This window comes from Hesperophylax consimilis, chromosome 10 (assembly GCF_061612785.1).
Source record: "Hesperophylax consimilis isolate HC1 chromosome 10, BYU_Hcon_1.0, whole genome shotgun sequence".
NCBI classification, from domain to species: domain Eukaryota; kingdom Metazoa; phylum Arthropoda; class Insecta; order Trichoptera; family Limnephilidae; genus Hesperophylax; species Hesperophylax consimilis.
This window is the reverse complement of record NC_142845.1, coordinates 15,678,253-15,692,726: the sequence shown is the minus strand read 5'-3', so window position 1 is coordinate 15,692,726 and position 14,474 is coordinate 15,678,253. Positions and strand designations below refer to the sequence as shown.

Here is a 14,474-nt window from a genome sequence, read left to right as displayed (position 1 = left end):
AATTCGGCAAAAAAATTCGGTTCTATTTTCAGAGTCGAATATTTGGTTTAAGTATTTATTTAATACACTTTTATAAATGTTCATAATTTACTTCCCAGCAACCAACCAGCTTTGTGTTTCGCGTCCAGACGTTTCTCGATGTGATAGTAACAACTGATTCATATTATACGATGTGAATATGCTTAAAATAAAGTAAAATAATGCTTATATATGGAATGTAATACGACAATTGGGTTTATTCTCTTTTTCACGTCTATTTTTACAAGTTTTCATAGTACAAGTCAACATTTTGCCGTGTTATTTCGTAAAATGAACCGATGATGCCTCGACCATAGTTCGCACAAGAATGATGACGTCACGTTTTCAAATTTCACTTGAGGCCATACGCGAGCACAGCCGGCTCCAATGGAACCGGTATGGAGAGTGGGGATAATACGCTTTTAATCACTTAGGGCAGGTCTACTAATATTCATATGTCTATGCATATCTCCCTTTCCAACCATCTTTGAAGTCTTACTTTGCTCTGATCCCTCTCATCTTTTTATAATGTAAGTCAATGAAGTGGGAACTTCAGATCACATCGTATTTGATTGTCCCTCTGTAAACAATGTCCACTCTTCTATCAAAACTAAAATCGCCTCCCCCATTTCAATACCTCATCTCTTTTATGTCTGAACTCGATCCAAATCTTCCATACTGGTGAATCTACATCACATAGAGAACCCTTTTTTTTCTTTTGTCAATTAAATTTAAAAGAACTTTTGGGGTCGGGTCTACGCTTCGACGCATTTAATATTAACTAGCGACCGATTTTTTTTTCAAATTTTGACTGTTAAAAATGTTCAATTTCAGACTCAATTTACTCGAAAACGAAAGCTCAAATCAATAAAAGTTATACCACAAAATCAACTCCAAATCTATTGTAGATTCTTCCCGCTTTTACTGCGAGTTTCCGGACACCGTATAATGCATGTAAATGCATAGACTATGTATATAGAATATAGTAGATGTTGGTAAAGTTAGGTAAGTACTTAGTTTTTTATCAAATAAAAAACATGAAAACGTGATGAATTCGTTTTATCACGAAGTTAATAATTTCAAAAGTATAATGCTAGTCACACACAAGCGTTATACTCTCATAATATTGTAGTGATACAGGCCAAGCCCACGTATATTATCAGAGTATAAGTTTATGTTTTTTAGTGTAAAATAAATCGTTTGTTCGCGGGTGGTAGGGAAACAGTGCTTTTAATGTTTCTATGGATCGTCCTCTGTTGCTAGCATGAGTAGGTACCTACCTTCAGACAAGCTCAGTCAAATACCTTTAAGTTTGTTTTTTGTTCCCGTTTGTGTGATTTATGCTAATGTTGTCCCTTTTTTTGTTCAGGATATCCAACCGGCCCGCCATGGAGAAGCACCTCCACAACCGGGACCGGGTCGGCGTCCAGGACTTCGTGCTGCTGGAGAAGTTCCACAGCGAGGAGGCCTTCATCGACAACATGAAAAAGAGGTTCAACGAAAACATCATCTATGTGAGTACCGCTCTTCACCACTTTACGAATATCCTGAACAGTGATTCCCCTGGGGGTGCAGAGGCAACGGGAATATTGGATGACAGTAAGCGTGCGGCGACGGCAATATAAAGGCGCTGAATTAAAAAAAAAAACAACAACAAAAAAAAAGAAATAAAAACAAAAAAACAAATAACAACAAAAATGGTGACAAAAAAAACAAGGAAAAAAGAAAAACAAAATAAGCAGATGGAAGATATTTTTTCATAAAAATTTTCGCCTTGAAAAAGAATCTTTGCATAAGAATAATTATTTGCCTGCATAAAATGCATTTGATCGGACAGTAATATTGAACTTGGGTAAAATGTGTTCACTGTTCATAAATGGCCCTCAACTTTTTCCATTCAAGTACTTCCGCCTACCAATTTATTGCATAAATAAATTGGTAGGAATATAATAGAAATAGAATAATAACGAAAAAATTATATATATATATATATATATATATATATATATATCCCGCTACATTTGTTGCGTCCGACCCCTAAAAACTCCATAGCATTGCAGCGTCCACCGACTTACAGCGTCCGATATACGGACGCTACAATGTTTTGAGCTCAAAATTGGCCAGAACGATGCTTACCCCATGTAGAATCGTATGGCAAAAATTTTTGTGGAAGCAAAAAATCTCTCAGAATGTCTGGAAACGAATATTGAACGTTTGACATTTTGCCGACAGGATCGCTACACGATGTATATATTGAGCAGTGTATGTTTTTATTCATTTCTACGATCTTGCCGCGTCCACGAAGTAATATAATTTTCGATACATAACGACGATCGTGCTGCGTCTACGCATTACGTCGATAGTATAGCGTCCTCGAGACGGATTACGAGTAGATATTATTTTATATACATAACGACGGTCGTGCTGCGTCCACGCATTACGTCGATAGTACTGCGTCCCCGTAGCCGCTCATGAGAATATACTATTTTTAACACATAATGACAATCGTGCTGCTTCCATGCATCACGTCGATAGTATTGCGTCCTCGAGACCGATTACGAGTAGATATTATTTAATATACATTGCTTTGATAGTATTGCGTCCCCATGGCCGATAACGCTGAAATATTATTATGAATACATAACGACGGTTTTGCTGCGTCCACGCATTACTTCGATAGTACTGCGTCCCCGTGGCCATTCACGAGTGCATTGTTTTGTATTATTTGAGCGTTTGGTTGAGTAAATCATCACATTTGGCAACATTGGGTTAATTTACAACGGTGCCGCTTGACACTTAGAACTAAGACGCGTCCTGCGTGGTTTTTAATGCATAACGACGATCGTGCTGCGTCCACGCATTACTTCGATAGTACTGCGTCCCCGTGGCCATTGGCAAGTACATTGTTGTACATTATTTGAGCGTTTGGTTGAGTAAATCATCAGATTTGCCAACATTGGGTTCATTTACAACGATGCCGCTTGACTCTCAGAACTAAGAAGCATCCTGCGTGGTTTTTAATGCATAACGACGATCGTGCTGGGTGTACGCATTACGTTGGTAGTATTGCGTCCGTTCACGAATAGATATTATTTTTAATACATATCGATGGTAGTGCTGTATCCACGCATTACATCGATAGTATTGCAAACCCGTGGCCGATCTAGATTAGGTATTGTTTTTAATTAACAGAGTGAAAGTTACTCCCAGTATCACCCGGGTGTAAGACTACCATTCAAAATTGAAACTTTGTGGCTTTAGCCGTGTTTAGTGACTATATCTGAATAGTCAGGTACTTTCCCACCTTTGTCTTCCCCACTTACCTACAGCCTCACAATATACCCCAATTGGGGATGCTATAGTCTCACTGGCTCCAGACTGGAGCAGTTGGGACTCTTGTGAGGAATTCAATATAAAAATAAAAATAAAACATAATCTTAATTTTCTTAACGCATATTTTTATTGGCTGCTATCTTTATGTATGATTGCAGGATTCAACTCGAACTAAATGCGTGAGCAGGTACCTAAGCGATTCCTTCAGAAACTTGATCAAGGTGCTTAGGGTGTGAACATCTTGGAATAATTATCGATAATAACATCAAATGGAAAAGTCAAATAAACTCCACAGTAGACAGAATGAGAAAACTCATCTTTATATTTTTTCGACTTAGAAATTCTGTATTGTGGGGGCAAGAACTGTCTGCCAGCCTAAAATAATATTTTAATACGGAAACACTGTTTCACGGATGGCAACCCGACGTGAAACAGAGCTCGCTGCCAATCCATTACCGACGAGCATTCCTGTTTCTCTGATCTGACCTGGCGGTCGACATTTCTTGATTCCTACTAAATCCTTCTGATATTCTAATCGTGTAATAGTGTAACGTGTTTGCAATAAACTTAAATTATCAACTACATCTGTTTCACTCTATCATAACCTACACTATACACATTTATTGGCAGTTATAAGGTAAGTAAACACGCACAACACACATTAGCCAAATTGGTGACCCCGACGTGATGTTAAAGGTAAGTTAACACGCCGCACAACACAACTCTAGACCAAATATGAAAATCCCGGAAATTAGAAAACATTCGGTCACACATTGTATCGAGACCAAAGGACCCCCCGTTACAGAACGTGCCCGCAGACTGGCACCAGCCCTTTTGGAAGCTGCTAAGAAAGAATTTAAATTCTTAATGGAACAAGGAATTTGTAGACCATCTAAAAGTAATTGGGCAAGCCCATTACATATGGTGAGGAAACCTAATGGAGAGTGGAGACCATGCGGTGATTACAGGCGATTAAATGCAAAAACTGTGGCGGACAAATATCCTATTTCGCAACTTCACGACTTTTCGCACAAACTATTGAAAGCACGAATCTTCAGCACTATAGATCTCACTCGAGCGTACCACCAGATACCAGTTGAACCAGAGGATATCCCTAAAACAGCCATAATCACACCATTCGGCCTATATGAGTTCACATCTATGCAATTCGGCCTCTCAAATGCTGCACAGACCTTTCAACGATTTATGCACGCAGTTACCAGAGACCTTGATTTTTGTTTTGTCTACCTGGACGATATCCTGATAGCCTCAGAAGACGAAGAAGAACACAGGAAACATTTGGATACTCTATTTAAGCGACTCGCCGATAATGGCCTCGTTATAAACGTTTCAAAGTGTAATTTTGGTGTGACAACTGTTAACTTTCTAGGTCACACAATCACTTCAGAGGGAATGACACCGATCAAAGAGAAAGTCAAGGCTATTAACGACTTTCCGCTGCCAAAAACTGCCAACGGATTAAGACGCTTCCTAGGAATGTTGAACTATTATCGCAAGTTCCTCCCAAATTCCATCAACACTCAAGAAAAACTATTTAACTGTATAAAAGGATACAAGAAAAACGACAAGCGTTCACTCATTTGGAACGAGGAGCTGACAGCAGCATTCAATGATTGTAAAAACCAACTCGCGAATGCAGCCCTCCTAGTACATCCAGATCCCAACTCAAGAATTGCCATCATGGTAGATGCCTCTGACATGGCAATTGGAGCTTCTTTACAACAATTTAAAAATAACACTTGGGAACCTCTCGGATTTTTTTCTAAGAAATTTACAACACCGCAGCGTAAATATAGCACATTCGACCGTGAACTAACAGGTGTCTACGAAGCTGTAAAATATTTCCGAAACAACATAGAAGGTCGCACATTCACTATCTATACTGACCATAAACCTATCACCTTTGCCTTCAATAAAAAACGAGCGTCTAGTTCTCCACGCCAGGAGAGACAACTGGATTTTATTGCGCAGTTTTCTACAGATATAAGGCATATTTCGGGACACCAAAACACAGTAGCTGACACTCTATCTCGGGTTGAAGAGATTAATAGTCCTACTATTGATTACAAGGAAATGGGACAAGCGCAGAGTCAAGACGACGAATTAATTAAGGCAAAAGATGACTCCTCCCTATCCTTACGACTAATGGTGATCCCTGACACAGACACATCAGTATGGTGCGACATCTCGACAGGTCATGTCAGACCTTTTGTACCACTCGACATGCGAAAAACTGTCATACAGAGCATACATGACGTATGTCATCCAGGCGTCGCAGGAACAACTAATACGATCAAACAACGATTTGTATGGCCAAACATGAAAGCTGACATAAGATACTTCGTGAAGCACTGCATCGCTTGTCAGAAAGCAAAAATCTCCAAACATACGGTTGCCCCCCCGGCAACGTATTTATTACCAAAAGATCGCTTCAGCAACATACATATTGACATCGTAGGCCCATTGCCAGCTTGCAACGAGTACCAGTACCTATTAACTATAATAGACAGATTTACCCGCTGGCCCGAGGCAATTCCTTTAAAGGACATTACAGCCGAGACAGTAGCTTCAGCACTGACGAACCACTGGATCGCACGACATGGAGTACCGATAACCCTAACTTCGGACCAGGGTCGTCAATTCGAAAGCCATTTATTTAAAAAGCTTACTCAGAAATTCGGAATTAAACACTTAAGAACCACAGCGTACCATCCCCAAGCGAATGGAATTATAGAACGTTGGCATCGTACTTTAAAAGCATCTCTCATGGCAAGTGGTGAGCAAAACTGGATGGAAACCCTTCCACTTATATTACTTGGCCTGAGATCTACTGTTCGTGAAGAATTGAAATGTTCGCCAGCCGAACTTACTTATGGAAGAACTCTTAAACTTCCCTGCGACTTCTTCACAAGTACTCCACGAGAAGAACCCGATACTTATATCGGACGTTTACAGAGGAAATTTGAATTAATTAAATCAACCCCTACCTCTAATCACAGCTCAAGAAAATTTTTTGTACACTCGGAACTTCCCGTTTCTACGCACGTATTTCTGCGGACAGACAGTGTTAAAAAACCGTTACAAAACCCATACGAGGGACCTTATAAGGTCGAGGAACGAAATGACAAGACCTATGTCATCACCATTAAAGGTAAACCTAAGCGCGTTTCGATAGACCGCCTGAAACCAGCCTTCGTTCCCACCGAGGAAAATGTTCCAGATCATGTATCTATTCCAGACTCACCTGAAGCAAAAACAACAACAAGATCAGGCCGACAAGTCCATTTTCCAAAAAGATACGGTACATACTAATGCATAAAAAAGACATAATTTTCTCACACATCGCCAAATTGGCATCACACATAAATTTTCTGTAACTCATGATAGAAACATTGATTAAGAATCTACTCTTGCTATCGATTTAAAGATTGAATTTCATATACCTACATTTATTTTTCTTTAAATTACTGTTACATAGATAATATTTAAGCGTTCAAGTTCTTGATGAAAACCTGACCTTTATATTATAATTACTTTGCAAATTACTACGTTTTTTATCATTTTATAAAAAACCTTATTACGGTGAATACTTTCATCCTTTAAAACCATGAAGTAATACCATGTAATCGCACAAAGTTACCTAGCTAACTTTTCACTTACCATATTATAGTGCAAACTCATATACATATATTTTCTTGGATAATTATCCATTTCGCTATATGCGACAACTTTTGTATAAATCTTGTTTAGAAATAACTTACCACTATATGTGATGACTATGTTATAAATATAAATACTTTTAACCATGCTACATCAAATATTCCCAATTATGCATCTGATGTAACATGTCGTTGAGACATATATGTATTATTATTAATTTTTTTACAGAATTGAACCATTGTCATTTGTTCGTAAGAAAACATAGCCATTTGATAATATTATCAATACAAACACATTCTACGAACATATGACAGTTGTTTTTTGTTATATTTTTAGTTACCTTGTAATCTCAAAGATAAACATTTAGAGTTATGTACTCACAACCATGCTATTGCTAAATGTACTTTTACAAAAACATTTAAATATGTATTTTTTTTTTTTCCTTTTTTACACCTTTTTTCCATAACACGGATATAAATAATTTTATAATATAGTGACATTAATCGTCGTTTCCTTTTGTTCAAAGATTGAAGAAACACTTATGTTCATACTTTATACATTGATATCATGTTCCTATATTATAAGACAAATTTGTAGTTATTTAAATATGTAATAAATAATATTTAGAATAATCAACTTTAAAATAACTCAATAATTGACAACTCATGCTCCGAACACTGTTTGTAGACGCATTATTAAAAATATATACAAATGGAAATAGATTCCTACTTTTTATTTTATAATTAACTTATGCTTAATTTCATAATATGCTCCGACAACACTGTTCGTAGATGCATTACCATATAAAAAGGTTTAGATAAGTTAAATAATAACCACTTGTGTCAAATGTTGTAATACCATTTATTGTTTTCAAACATTAAAGTATTAAATGCACTCTGTTTGCAACTTTTGGTTTTGAAAATAAATACAAAACATACAATTGTCGATGCAGTAAATGCTCCAATTATAAATATAAAATTTTGTCGATGCAGTAAATGCTCCAATTATAAATATAAAATTTTGTCGATGCAGTAAATGCTCCAATTATAAATGTAAAATTTTGTCGATGCAGTAAATGCTCCAAGAAAAACATACAGTTCGTAGATGCAGTACATGCTCCGAACATGTAATTATATCAACACATTTTTAAAAAAAGGATTTAACTTTCAAATAATGTTATTATTAGGAATTTGTTCATGACTATGCGTTCACAAACATATAAATGTATTGTTCATAAAGTAACTTCACCATTTAAGAGATATCTTTCTGAACGCATAGGCTTATGTTATTTTGCGATGACGTCACACACCGAATTTGTTTATATTATGTAACCGACGTCATGCAAATTTTGTGATATGTATATATTTTTTTCTAGAACCCCTAATTTTTTCTTTTATGTATCGTTGACACTGGGGGGAAGGTATGTGGGGGCAAGAACTGTCTGCCAGCCTAAAATAATATTTTAATACGGAAACACTGTTTCACGGATGGCAACCCGACGTGAAACAGAGCTCGCTGCCAATCCATTACCGACGAGCATTCCTGTTTCTCTGATCTGACCTGGCGGTCGACATTTCTTGATTCCTACTAAATCCTTCTGATATTCTAATCGTGTAATAGTGTAACGTGTTTGCAATAAACTTAAATTATCAACTACATCTGTTTCACTCTATCATAACCTACACTATACACATTTATTGGCAGTTATAAGGTAAGTAAACACGCACAACACACATTAGCCAAAGTATCATTAAAAATACATAAAGATATTTATTTTGCACTTGCACATTCTACACTACTACAATATATGGAATCGTGGCTTGTGGTGGGGGGGGAGGGTGCATATAAATCATGCCTACTTCCATTTGTGACAATTCAAAAAATATTAATAAAAATTATCTTAAACAAGCCAAATTACTATCCAACAATACATGTTTTACAAGGTTTCCCCTCTCACAAAAATTTATGAAAAATACTCGTACATTAAGTACTTCAATTACATAAAGATTTCTTTGATAAAAATAATATTCCACAATTAATTTTAAGCAAAATAATTATTTATATTGGAGGACTAACCGTACCACTAGTTTGAACTACAACAGCACAACATCACTATTTAACGGTATAATTTTTTTTAATAAATTACTCCTAGATATATCAGAGAAAAATTATAACAGTTACAAAAAAAATCAATTTAAAATTCTCTAATACCTACCACCTCATAACTTTTCTTATTATTTGATATTATTTATTTATTTATTTTATTTCAGGGAAATCAACAGTTTACAATGTGGTTCATTTATACATGTGTAATTTACCTAACTGAGAAATCAATTACAGATTTCCTCAATATACTATTCTATAATGTATCTAAAAATTTAAACACTATACTTAAATTTATCTAAAAAATATTAAATTTATCGAAGAAAGCAAACACTTTGTGGCTTGACATTATACAAATGAAACAAATACTTTGTTTTAAACCACATTATTTTAATTAATATTTTGTCGACCGGCTTGGATTGAACCCAAATATTGTGTTAAATAAATATAAAGTGGTTTAAAAAGAAGCATTGTTTGCTTTTTTGTAAAAAATATAACGTTATTCAAGAGGGAGATTATTATAACAGGAGATTATTAAAACAGAAGATTATTATAAAATAATACTACATAATATATGTCATTACATTTTATGCAGTTTGTTACACGTTTAATACATTTTTAATTGAGTTTTTATATTTATTTTGGTGACATTGAAGATAGAATCAGAGAGAATGTTATTATACATATGTTGAACATATTCTTCTAAGACAAGAATTTTTATTTGAAATGGTTTTACAGTGTTTTTCTTTAAATAGATTACATGAGCGTGTGTGCCGTGTAGGTACTTTCCAATTATGTTTAATAAACTCCACATATTATGTTTCTGCTTATCATTCTTAGGTATTATTTATAAATAACCTGTTTTTATTACTTTTATTGTATTTTCTTGTAAGGTTATTAATAGTTTTTACAAGCATCTGATTTATCAGAAAAGTGATTGAAATATTATGTTGTAAATATTGTAACACTAAAGATGTAAAGAAATATAAATAAAAATATTTTAATTTTAAACATAATGATAATAATAAGTTTAGCTCATTAATTGAAATATTACAATTTGAGGTTGAACTAATTAAGTAAAATATAAAAACAGATATTATTATATTGAATACGTAACGACGGAAGTGCTGCGTCGATGGTATTGTATCCTCGTAACCGATCACGAGTAGATGTTATTTTGTATACATAACGACGGCCGTGCTGCGTCCACGCATTACGTCGATAGTATTGCGTCCCCATGGCCGTTTGTGAATTTGTACATTTTTATGTATTGTTTGAGCCCTTGGTGAAGCAAAACGCTAGATTTGACAACATTTAGTTCATTTACAACGATGCCACGTAGCACTCAAAACTAAAAATCACCCTGCGCGGGTGGACATTTTTGTAAGATGGATTACAGTAGACGGTAAATTGACTTCCCGACCTAAAAAGGTCCGACCGCCCTCTGTAATCGAGCGAACTGGCGCGTTATGAAATGATACATTTTTACTAAGGATATCGTTGTAAAAAAAATTGTCACACGCCTGCGCCCAGTAGGTACGTTTGTATACAAGATGCAACAAGATATTCATTCAAACTTCTCACTATCAGTAGACAGTTTGTTGCCAGGTCTGGTGTGTTTCTGGATGCCAAAAAAATAAAACAAATATATATACATAATATTTTTTAAATACCGCACAAGAGTCTCAACCGCTCCCGTCTGGAACAGCGAGACTGTGGCATCCCCAATCTGAGTACAAGGGTGAAGGTATTGGCGAGGGGAAGAAGATGGGGAAGAGAAATATAGAAAAGTACCTGGATATTTATATCTGGTCACCAAACACGGCAAAAGCTTAGAAATAACGTTTCCATTCGGAATGGTTGTCTCACACCAGGGCGATACTGAGAGTATATTTCACTCTGGAACGTGTTGCAAAAACACTTTATATTGTGTTAAATGTATTAATTGTGAAATAACACAAACAAATAAAAAATTATTTGTGCACGCCGGGTTTGACCGTCAGATTACGGGATTCTAATTGCGAGTCGAGAGTCTTACCTCTCAACCACAGATGCTGTATTTAATTAATTAATTCACTATGAACGTAAAAAGTTCACTAGAAGAGTAAGAAATATTTTGTGTAGTTTATTTATTTTTTAATTTATTTATTACACCTAATAGACTTTAACATTCTAGTTTAATAGTTGAGTATCGCAGTTATAAATTCTTCAAAATTAAAACAATAGAGAAAACAATAGAATGAAAAAAAATGTTACAACAAAAGCGTATAATAAAATAAGATACATTGGTAAAAATGATAAGAAGTCTCACATAAGTAGATATTAAAAATGAACAAAAGATTGCAAAAAATATAGATGTCTATTTGTCTCGATATATAAAAGAATTAAAATAAACAATATTTATATTGATTATTTTTAAGGTAAAATATATCTCCCATATCAGAATAAGTCATGCAATCCTAAGGGGTTTAATAATATAAGGGGCATAACAACGGCCTAAATGTACCTTTTGAAACTCTCAAAACAAATCCAAGAGTCTTAAGGGCCTTATATACGGAAGACGTAAAAATGAAATCGATCTTCAAAACGCCATGTAACAAACAAATAATATACACTCGGACGCCAGAATAAATTATATAGTATGGACGTGAAACCTTTATTAGAATAGTCAGCAATATACGGAAGACGTAACAATTGAATTAGAGTGAACGGACGTGAAACCTATATTAAAAGGAACCTTCAATATACAAAAAATATACACCCGGACGTGAGTATGTACGTGACGCTAGAAATGTATGAAAGTGTAATAAACATCAAAACCTGCATTATTATGAATATTAAAAAAAATATGATATTAGCGATTATTGTGAGTACAACATAGTTCAATATTCACAAAAACAATCTAAAAAAAAGAACTAGAAGTGCTGGACGCCCAAAGACGGATTTACGCACGGACGCAATAAATGTTGTGGGACCTATATATATATATATATATATATATATATATATATATATATATATATATATATATATATATATAAGTCTGCATATTGTTATCATTTATAATGTTAAATAATAAAAAAATAAAAAATAAAATAAAAAAATCAGATGCATACTTGGGTTCGACGTAATAATTTTTTTTACCCTTTTATGAGAAATTGCTTACTGCGGAAACCTTTGAAGTATGCACTATCTAGGAAAAAATGTCGGAATATTCCCTTGCGTCTGCACATAATATGCAATACCTGTTCCCCGAAGCCAGTCCTATGCAGGCGCAATTGTAGTAGTCCGCTTCGCGCACCGACTTGCCAAGGAGCCAAGGCGCCGATAATACCTAACGCCTAAAACAACGCCAGGCACAGTTTGGTCGGCCCTAGTGTTCCCTTGATAGTTGTTATCGTTGACTAAATCTTCAGTGGATATGAATATTTCTTTAGTTAATATTGTGATAATTACCTATTAATTCATTTTTTATTTCATTTCAGACCTATATTGGCCAAGTCCTCGTCGCTGTGAATCCCTACAAGACACTTCCCATCTACAGAGAAGATCAAATCAAGGAGTATGCCAGTAAACACTTCTTCGAAGCTCCCCCACACGTGTGAGTACAATAAATTATTTTATATTACACAGTATAAAATTTATAAAATAATAATAAAAAAAACTTAAAACAGCGTTGGTTAATAATTATAAAAGTATTCCCTTGGACAAATTTTAATTTATCTTTATTCAAAATACATATAGTACAGTAACCATGTACATCAGACCTTGCATCAGATCTGGTAGTTCTGATTTCTTACAGATGAAGAAAGACTGTTTTTACGTTTAAATTTCACTTCCTGGAAGTTTTTACCAATTGATGTTAGCATTGATTCCCTTCCAATCTCTAGAGCCATGTGGCTTTTGACAGTAGCTTCTCCAACTTGTCCACTGCTGACGGACATAGCGAAATACGTTGTGGGGGACAGAGGATGCTGCGACGCCAACTTATGTGCCAGGCTGATGTTCTACGAAGGGCCTGACCTTGAAGGGGAGGGAGTGGTGTCGACAGATAGGAGGAGGGGGGTAGTAGGGAGAGATATCGGTCGATCATTTAACCTGCAGCTGTCTAAAATAATAAAGATGCCAGATTAATTGATTGATACAAGATTGTCAAATTCCCGCAAACCAACAAAATATTGCAAAAAATTGCCGAGTTCTAAAAAATTGATTCATCTTGAAAAGCTGTATTTAGGAAACTATTCGGGTCTATAGGAACGGTTTAGGTCTCAAATTGTAGCAAATGAAAACTACTTTGAAAACGTTTGAGTTGGATAAGGTCGAAAACTAGTGCTTCAGGGCTAAAATCGCCAATAACTGATGTAGAAAATTTTGTGTTTAATTTTTGTTTTTGACATGTTGCGTTCTAATAGTATAATATATTAACTCCACACGGGAAGCCCGAAGTTTACCTCGGCGCTTGTGGCATCAGTGAACCTACAGGTTTGTAGTATGGGAAGAAGGAAAAGCAACCACAAACGAGATTTTGAGCCCAAGAACATGTTATTACAAATACCCGTGGAAGTGATAAAAATACCCCCGCAATGTCAACCGTGTAAGAATATTGGTCACACGCATGCCACACGTTTGATGCGTCGTCTTCCAATTAGATGCTTCCATGATGCTTCATAAAACAATAAAAATTCAACATGTGACGTATGTTGCGGGGTTGCCAATATGCAAATAATAAAATATATAAAATCCCCAGTGTTGCCAGTAAAAATAACTAATAAAATCATAAGTAATAAAATGTCGAGTTCAAACATTACTGACCTGCCTTTACATAAAACACTCATTTCTTTGCTTAGGTCTAATAATATGGTCAAGTAGATACTATTAACTGCGTTACCGATAGAGGCAATGAGGCTAGTCCTTTGGAGCACCTTCCATTTAATTACTATTCAAGTAAACCCTGCCCTTCCGCCTCATGTCTGTGTTCCTAATTTCGAAATTAACATATGTTTACACACTTACCCACACTATAAGCCCATTCATTTATATTATTTGACAAGGTTATTTCCATTTCCAGATATGCCATAGCAGACAACGCCTATAGATCTCTAAAGGACGAGAACAGGGAACAATGCATCCTCATTTCAGGTAAAATTCTTAATCAACCGCACGGATAATCGCTATCTAATAATTATATTATCTCCTATTCATTGCCGCACGGAATAATCAATAAACACGTCCGTAAAAGAATTCTTGGAAATCTTGATTACAATTTTATCAAATTCCAAACGCCAATTAAATACCTGGTTCTTTTTAACGTTTTTAATTTGTTGGAAAATAGAAACTGA

The 14,474-nt window shown here is 35.3% G+C and overlaps 1 protein-coding gene across 7 annotated transcripts in view; it reads left to right on the top strand.

The window, feature by feature from the left end:
• Myo61F (unconventional myosin 61F) overlaps positions 1-14,474 on the top strand; it is a 131,850-nt gene that overhangs the window by 97,131 nt on the left and 20,245 nt on the right. For all 7 annotated transcript variants that reach the window (XM_089636107.1, XM_089636106.1, XM_089636108.1 and 4 more), the window contains 3 exons: positions 1,388-1,532; positions 12,621-12,736; positions 14,204-14,274. In XM_089636107.1, coding sequence (XP_089492233.1) covers positions 1,388-1,532; positions 12,621-12,736; positions 14,204-14,274 — 332 coding nt within the window. The remainder of the gene's footprint in view (positions 1-1,387; positions 1,533-12,620; positions 12,737-14,203; positions 14,275-14,474) is intronic.